This window comes from Chenopodium album, chromosome 24 (genome assembly GCF_948465745.1).
Source record: "Chenopodium album chromosome 24, dcCheAlbu1.1, whole genome shotgun sequence".
Classification (NCBI taxonomy): Eukaryota; Viridiplantae; Streptophyta; class Magnoliopsida; order Caryophyllales; family Amaranthaceae; genus Chenopodium; species Chenopodium album.
In genome coordinates, this window is record NC_137857.1 from 5904191 (window position 1) to 5912256 (window position 8066).

Here is an 8066-nt window from a genome sequence, read left to right on the forward strand (position 1 = left end):
CCAGGAAGATTAAGTTGGGATGAAAGGGGTATCAAACAATGTAGAATTTGTATGCCAAAATAGGATCTATTTCTAGTATATGATCAATCTATTGGTTGAACTAGATAGCAGAAACACATGACTGGCAACGACATGTAAAACCACCATTCAAAATATATATGGTGAGAATTTTAGATAATCCTCAACTATACGCCTCTTCAAGGAACCACTATAAATGTGCTTTGCTATAAGAATAGCCACCTACTCTCATACACAGCTAGTCAGGGAAAATGTAGGATCTTCTCTATATCATCCTTCGTAACCCTTCAACAAACTAATATGGGCACAATATCTGAAAGTTTTAATAAAACTAATTTCCAAGAACCCCAAAATGAAACCTAATTTATATGGTAATGTTATGAAACTAAGAAAATGCACCCACCAACCAATTTAACATAGTTTGAACATGGAAAGAAAGTAAGCAAAAGGAAGAAGAATCAGTAGATTTATGATACAAAGTCCTAATTCTTAAGAAATTATATTTAACAATCATATACAATCCTCCTCCAATTCAGAACAATCCTTTGGCTGTCTTATCATAGAATTGATCATGCTGATTGAAAATGTTTTCCAGTTTGTGACCATAGATGATACATAGCACCTAGTTAAACCACTTGAGGCAGAGGACTACTGAAGGTCTGAAGGTGATTTCTAATTATTGGCCCTTAGAATTGTAGGAAGACGAAGCTAGTTTAGCGAAGGCATGAGACAGGCGCTGTACACAACAAATAAAGCTGGATGGACTAAGCTATATATATGCATTACGACAACACACTTTGCTCAAAAACAACATGAGCTTTGGACTTCTAAATCTCAAAAGCGGTCACCAAGTTCACTTCCCCTTGACTAGTAGTCCCACTGATATTCATTCTTTCAGTTTTGTTTTCACAGAAGAGATACTACAAGTCAATTGCTCTGGCCTACAAAGACCACTCTATAGGGTTGCATTTGCACCATCTATATCAATTGTCAACCCCAGCTTTGATATTGCTCAGCTACAGTTCAACCCGAAAGAAATCCTAGCTACTTAAGTACTCGACTAGGCTAGACATCCTTAATATAAATGGATATAACTGTGCTCTTGGGATCAAAAAGCACCCTTAATAAACCCACATTCCATAATGAACAATTCAACAAAGACAAACAAGAAGAAAAAAAAAAGAAACAATCACAATCCTAAAAGTTCAAAGTGTGTAAGGAGATATCCAAAATTTATTTATTTGGTCCAAAAAGCACCAAAAGTACATCATTTAAAACACAAAAAAAGATACAATGAACAAGGGAATTGATCAGCATGTTCCCAATTAGCAATGGATTTTCACAAGTCTGCCAAAATAGATGAAACCATCCCAATAATTAGCTAGTATAGTTGAACATATTAGTTTCAGCAATTAATCAAACAAGTAATAATCTAATTAGCAGGTGTCTTGTAGGTGAAAGATTGTTGTGGAAGAGTTAACGGACCTCGCCTAAGCTCATTATCATCCAATAATCTTTGAGTCCTCTTCTTCCCGCAATGAAGCCTATCGAAGTGCTTCACCTGCGATTTAATTTTGCAATCAAGTTTAGAACAATAGATTATCACAAAAATCAATAAAATCAAAGAGAAAGAGATACTGTAGTACCCAAGCAGGGCGGCAACTGTTCTCGAAATTAGCCCTAAATTTCTTGCAATCGGCGGGATAGAGAAGGCCGACGGAAGCACATTCGGAGGCAACCTTGCCGGATTCTCTCTCCAAACAAGCGTAGAATTCATCCCGAGCCTGAATTTCAATTCTGAATTGTCAATTGAAATACTAGATTAAAGTATCAAATTATTAATTAGGGATTACTGATTGCAGATTACCTTGTAGCAAGCTTGTCTTGCACTGGCTAGCACATCGCTATGGACTTCATCAGATTTTTCTGCAGACATGATTCTTGATTTCCAATTTTCTCTCCAACTTTCTTATTTCACAAGTTGGGTTGCTTCCGCTGTATAAACAATAGAGAATATACTGTACAAGTTTTTATCCTTATACGGAGTTTAAAATAAAAAAAAATTATCTAATACGATATACCAGTAACATTTTTGTAAATAAATCAACAAATTTGTCAGATTGGGATTTTATGTTGATTTATTACAGAAATGTCACTGGATAATGTTTTTTTTTAATTTTTTTTATTTTACAAAGATAAACTGGGCCTCCATCGTAATGTAAATAAACAAAGAGATTGTGAGATTAATAATCTCCTTCTTATTGGTGATGTGATATACTTTTAGAACGAGTACATTAGAACGGTGCCATGTGAAATATAATTCTAGACAGATAAAGATCATAAATTGAGATGTTTAGTTACTCATACACGAGTTTTTTTGGTGCAAAAAGAGTTGTTTGACCATTAGTGAGTAGCCTTTTTGAAGGTTAAAAAATGTTAAAAGTAGTAGTTGACAAAAAAGGCATAAGAAATATTGGATAACCTACTTAACACAGGTATCTGAGCTTTGTAGCACAAATAAATGTGCTTTGAAATTAATTTACTTAGGATAACTATTCATAGGATCAGGACAAGGAGGCCTAAAATCACATAAGTGACATAACGAGAAGGTCAGGCAACGGAGGAGGGGGAATCACATAAGTGACATAACGAGGTGGGAGAGCTACATCCATGAGACTATGAGAGTATGAGACCATGACTGCAAGGAGGATGCAGGGGTACTTAAGGCTAGGAGGAGAATGTTAAGTTGGACTGCGGAGATTGGAGACCAAAAATAGATTATATGTTCACACATTTTTGCATTGGCAAATCAGCCGCAGACTAACCTGTAGCTAATACATCAGCAACATACAATGCTTCGAGCTGAGATAATAAAAATAACTGTAATGTGTTAACACTATATAGAATAATCTTGGTTTGTTTAAGTCTTACCAGCAATGAGTTTGGACGGAAATGGACAAAGTTTGTTGCTGAATAACAAAAACAGCCAGTACTTTTATTAAAATCAGATAGTGCACGTACATTTACATCTATCATAAATTTGTTGAGGGGTGTAAACAATATTGAAGGTAGAAATGGGCTAGTAAGGCTAACTATATCTGTATAAAGTGTGCACGTTCAACTTCATTTACTCTCACAAACCATCAATCTTTATTAAGTACTTGGATTTGTGCGATTTAGATCAGAAGCTCTTCTTTTGTTTCTTTTGATCTAATGAAGCTGGGATTCTGCATCTTTGTCTTGCTAAATGTTGTCTTCTCATCTGAACGTTTTGTGTGTGTAATCCAGTCTGCTCCTTGACCTCCACAAAATCATCACTGATCAAAGATTGCTGATGATAGTATCGAAAAGCCACGAACAACATGAAGGCTGCCATGAATATGAAAGGCATCGAGTCAAGCATTGTATATATTGACAATCTATCAAATCTAGTTCTAAGATCACCACATTCAAGACTTTATTACAAAAGTATCGTTTTAGTATGTACAAAATCTGAGCAAATAACAGTTTATGAGGCCTTACCTGCCCATGCACGAGCAACTACTGAAGAGAAATTCCAGATGATGGTGAAGATAGAGAATGCTAGAGCTTTTTTATGTGAGCATGACTCCCAAGCATCTCGGAAACGCCCAACCCAGAACTTGCCTGAAATGTGTCAATTAAATACAGACCGATTGTTGGAATAGCAGTAGCAAATGACAAGTAGGAGTAATTGTATGGAACATTATGCCGTATTGCCGTTGTTAGCAACTAAGCATGGGGATAGGGACATCATTTCATAACTTCTCCATAGTACATACCCTTCCTTTTACCAAATTATACTTAACTCATTCTCTTCCTTTCTTTTTAACTCCTTTTCTTATTTCCACTAATACTCACTACTCAGTCTACTCATTTGCCTTTTTTTTATTACATTTCTTATTTTATCCTTCACTATTCAATCTCTCATATTCTAATTTTTTTCTTCTTCTTACAACTACCCATGTTTTACACTATCAGATTTAACGAGTGTAGCCCAAATCCATATTTAACATGTACCCATAGTATCATAGGCTCATAGCAATATATGTATAATATTATTTATTTTTTTAAAAAAAAAAAAATTAAAGTATGAGGGAGGGGGGAAAAAAAGCTAAAATTAAATTTATTTTACCGTGTGCAGTAATCTGAGTAGAATAGGAAGAACAAAGTTTGGGAATGACGAAAACTCCAAAAAAGCCTGCATCAATCCAAATGCACATGCAGATGTGAGAAAGAGAGGAGAATTTCTAATTCAAGTTAGAGACCATGCTCAGTTTTCTTTTCTTTTCTTTTACTCGTACAGTATACTAGAACTCGTACTAGTTAAGTAAAGCCACCAAACAAACAAAGCGTAAAGCTACTGCAGACTTGTTTAAGCATTCCCAGTAAACCATTACACATCTGCCACTTATTTGCAGTTCCTGACGCCTCCAAGTTTGTGCACATAAATATTACTGTAGAAATATTTACTACTCTAATTCAAATAAAAACTTTTAACTCGCAGCTAATTAAACTCAGATACTTAAACATTGCGAGTCAACTTATTGTTGCCAGGCAGCCATTAAACTTGGCATATATTTAACCAATACTTCGTGTAATATATCCAAATAAAGAGGATGCTGCTAAACAAAGATTAAGATACTTGATACGCTGTAATTTTATAATGGTCAATCGATGAAACTTACTCAACTTCAACATCTTCCAAACAGTGATGGAGCTGCCACACCTTGCCAAGACAAATAACACCACTGCCAACTACAATTTCATTTGCACACAGCAAGCACATATTAATCAAATCTGTATTTACAATAAGTTGGAACTAATCAAGGATACATCCAGATAATTGATATTGTACGCCGTAACTCAACTAGTAATGTGACAACTAATTCAAAAGTGTGATTAATTAATTACTTAATTAAGGAAGTTAACCTTCATTGTCACGGCAGGATCTCCAGAAAAAAATCCTCTAAGCTTGAGAAGAAATTCATTCAAATAAGGAAGAACCAGCTTTACAAGCCAAACTGCTTCTTCTTCTCCCATGACATAGTTTTCACGCCGCCAATCTTCTCTATCCATAAGTCCTCTGTTTCCAAGTCCGAAGCATCAGTAGGAAAAAGGAGAACAAGAAAAGAATAAGGCTTAGAACTTAGAAGAGGTACCTTCTCATAAATGACTTGTATATGAACACGACGACGAGATAGACAAGACTTATATAGGAGCCAGCTGAAATGAGGCTGCAGTTGTAACAAAAGGGAAAATTTTCAGCACTACTACCAAAGCTTCTACATTTCAGGAACAGAGAAAAGTATTACAATAGGAATGTTAACCTGAAATTGAAGTCTTTGGCATAGGAGGATGAGATTATAACGAAGGTTCCGAAGCCAAAAATGAATGCTGATTTGGCTACATCTCTCCACATTACCAAATCCACTGGGAAGACATTACATTGGATATTCAAGAATAGGCATTTGATAATGCACTGTACATAGAATTAGTTGATAAAAACAAAGTTATTTAATGCACAATTGCAAACTTACCTAAAGTCTGAAGCTTGCTATGGGTGGAGGTATCATATTCATTTAAGTCCTCTCCTGAAAATGCAGGTGAAAGTAGCAAGTATTAGCAAGGGGAAGAGTCACATATGATAGTTATTATATTTATGATAATATTTGCACAAATATATATTGATCAATAGTACACACTCCAATTTGAAAAGTTTTCCCAAAATCAAAAACTAAAAAAAAAAAAGTATTAAACAAAATCAGAGTTAACTATCTGCAAGAAAATCATGTAGTACTAGTGCAAAGATCTGTAGTAAGAGCTTACGCGTAGTAGTTGAAGTTGGGGCACTGAGGGTCGATTTTGATCGGGGCGAAAGGGGTTTGCAGCAGGCTGTTGTTGAAGTTGGAGTCGAAGTCGTAGTTGTGGTTGAAGGGTGGGGGCTTGGAATTGACTTAGCACCTGTAGTAAGGCCTACACTGCTGTTGGTAGCAGATGGACTTAGCTCCTTCTTAGTCTTGTTTTTCATGGAGCTTTTCTTAGAAAGATCAAGTTGAATAAGTTTATCATCACTACTGCCTTGATCATGTGTGTCTGAATGTTTGTCATGACTACTGTCAACAATCTCATTCTTTTCTTCATGTTTAACATCAAGTGTATGATCATCCAGATGATCACTAATAGTATTGATTATCTTTTCTTTCGGACTTACTTGAACCGCCTCCATCTTCACCTCCTCCGTACCACAAGTATTTACAAAGGTAGTGGTCACATCCTGATCTTGGGTATTATCAGAATCGTTGACATTATTATCCAGCAGGTCATGTTGATCTGAATCACATAGGGTCAATTTGGGTCTCATGTTGGAGTTGGTGATACGATCCCAATTCTCGGAATTAGCCTTGATCAATTGAGTCTCATTGGTTGAGCTGACTTCCTTGAGTGGTTCAGATCTCGTCTTCTTGAGCACCTGAGTCGGAGATCTAACATTGTGATTGGAATCAGAAACAGCATTCGTAGGATCGGAAATGGGACTGATCTCTAGTCCCTCCTGCTGCTGCTGCTGCTGCTGCTGCGGCTGCTGCTGCTGTTTGGCAATGACGACTGCAGTAGTAGAAGTTGAATTCCAGACTTTTCGCTTTGCCCCCAGGGGCTTCGGACTCATTCCTGGGTTATTGACGGCATTGACAGTAGCACGGCCAACCTTGACTCGGCCCATATCAGTTCTAGTAGCTGTTCTTCTCGCTGTTGTTGTCATCTTTGTTGTCTTACCACTTTCTTCCATTTTTCAAACTTTGTTAACTTCACAGTACACAGCAGTAGACTGAGTAGAGTAGCAAGTTCCACACTTGGACTGTATGTGTGTGTATACGTGTACTTTATTTGGCTGCTTCATTTGATTGCGCTGAAACCAAACAAAAACCTCGGGATTCCCTCCTCTCTTACTCTCATATCAAACCATCATCACTTACGGAGTACTACGTTGCAATTCATGTCCTGTCTCGCTGTCTGAAATGGGCTTCCTTTTCTCTCGGTTTTCTTTTGTTTAAAAAAAATAAGGCAAAAGCTAACGAGCGAGTGTCTCTCGAGGCATTAGATATGAGATCTAAATGTGGAATATTATTGTAAAATTAACATTAATTATATCGATTGACACGTGATTTTATCATGCATTCTGCGCTTAATACTGGTTTAAACACGAGTAATATATTACAAGTAATTCCTTATCTAAGGGTTATGAACGCTTGTTAGCAAGATCCAAAAAAAAAACAATTCTAGTTGTAGACGTCACTACTCTAACCAACTGCTGTTAAAAAGTAAAAGTATAACTAAAAAAGGGATTTCTGGCAAATGATAGTTATCATTGAATTTTGATACCCTCTGTCTTCTGTCATTTCTTTTAACACGTTGTGGAGAGCTTTAAGATAACAATAAATTTATAAGGTTAGGTTAGTAGTACTAGAGATCTAGAGCGTCAATGAAAGCAGAAGGTGCTGCTCACCTTTTAGGGAAAAAAAAAATTACCAATCTCGCCGGATCACATGCAAAGCCACGGATTGCACCTAACTTTTTTATACTCCTTTAAAAAACTATCTTTTTCTTGAAGGCCCTCGTTTAAAAAATTTAGTTCGCTTTGGATGCACATGATTTTCTATGCCGCATATAATTGGTGCAGGATTCTCTATCAAGCTCTTTAATGAAACAATAAAAAAAATTACAAAGTATCGCTCGAATCACACACTAATTATTATTCCGTATGAATATTAAAAACCATACTCTCCGTCCCTAAATCACATTCATCACATTCGTACTACGGAAGAAGTATCATTTTCTATGTACGAAGTATAACTTTTTAGAATTTTTAACTTATACTATATCATAATGAATGCATACATTTGGAGGTACTCTAGCCCAATTAGGTTTTTTTTTTTTTTTTTTTTTTTTTTGGGGGGGGGGGGGGTGGGGGGGTGGGAGCTTCTAGGTTTCCAAGAGGGAAGGTTTGTTTTGGAGGATAGAGAACTAAGAGA

General features: G+C 36.3%; 2 protein-coding genes across 3 annotated transcripts; both read right to left on the reverse strand.

The window, feature by feature from the left end:
* Window positions 1–1233: 1233 nt before the first annotated feature.
* On the reverse strand, window positions 1234–2018 carry LOC145612542 (uncharacterized). 2 transcript variants are annotated; one of them, XM_081667894.1, is made up of 4 exons: window positions 1886–2018; window positions 1665–1802; window positions 1504–1579; window positions 1234–1365 (listed from the first exon to the last, which is right to left on the reverse strand). In XM_081667894.1, the coding sequence occupies exons 1-4, from the start codon at window positions 1952–1954 to the stop codon at window positions 1358–1360; spliced, it is 291 nt and encodes a 96-aa protein (XP_081524020.1). In that variant the 5' UTR covers window positions 1955–2018; the 3' UTR covers window positions 1234–1357. The 2 variants fall into 2 exon arrangements, with proteins under 2 accessions (XP_081524020.1, XP_081524019.1); XM_081667893.1 differs by having other exon boundaries at window positions 1234–1579.
* Window positions 2019–2986: 968 nt separating this feature from the next.
* Window positions 2987–7265, reverse strand: LOC145612116 (uncharacterized). Its single transcript, XM_081667485.1, has 9 exons — window positions 5866–7265; window positions 5577–5630; window positions 5367–5469; window positions 5199–5273; window positions 4969–5122; window positions 4725–4794; window positions 4172–4237; window positions 3541–3663; window positions 2987–3387 (listed from the first exon to the last, which is right to left on the reverse strand). Exons 1-9 carry the CDS (start codon window positions 6821–6823, stop codon window positions 3200–3202), a joined length of 1791 nt encoding a protein of 596 aa, XP_081523611.1. The 5' UTR covers window positions 6824–7265; the 3' UTR covers window positions 2987–3199.
* Window positions 7266–8066: the final 801 nt, after the last annotated feature.

What these genes read in the sequence shown, in the direction of transcription:
- LOC145612542 (XM_081667893.1), bottom strand. Translation starts at nt 1,954, where the DNA reads ATGTCTGCAGAAAAATCTGATGAAGTCCATAGCGATGTGCTAGCCAGT. An exon ending in CAAGACAAGCTTGCTACAAG is followed by an intron (nt 1,803 to 1,885) that starts GTAATCTGCAAT and finishes ATTGAAATTCAG; the next exon opens with GCTCGGGATGAATTCTACGC. An exon ending in ACAGTTGCCGCCCTGCTTGG is followed by an intron (nt 1,580 to 1,664) that starts GTACTACAGTAT and finishes ATTAAATCGCAG; the next exon opens with GTGAAGCACTTCGATAGGCT.
- LOC145612116 (XM_081667485.1), bottom strand. Translation starts at nt 6,823, where the DNA reads ATGGAAGAAAGTGGTAAGACAACAAAGATGACAACAACAGCGAGAAGA. An exon ending in CCCAACTTCAACTACTACGC is followed by an intron (nt 5,631 to 5,865) that starts GTAAGCTCTTAC and finishes CTGCATTTTCAG; the next exon opens with GAGAGGACTTAAATGAATAT. An exon ending in AGTTGCTCGTGCATGGGCAG is followed by an intron (nt 3,388 to 3,540) that starts GTAAGGCCTCAT and finishes TATTCATGGCAG; the next exon opens with CCTTCATGTTGTTCGTGGCT.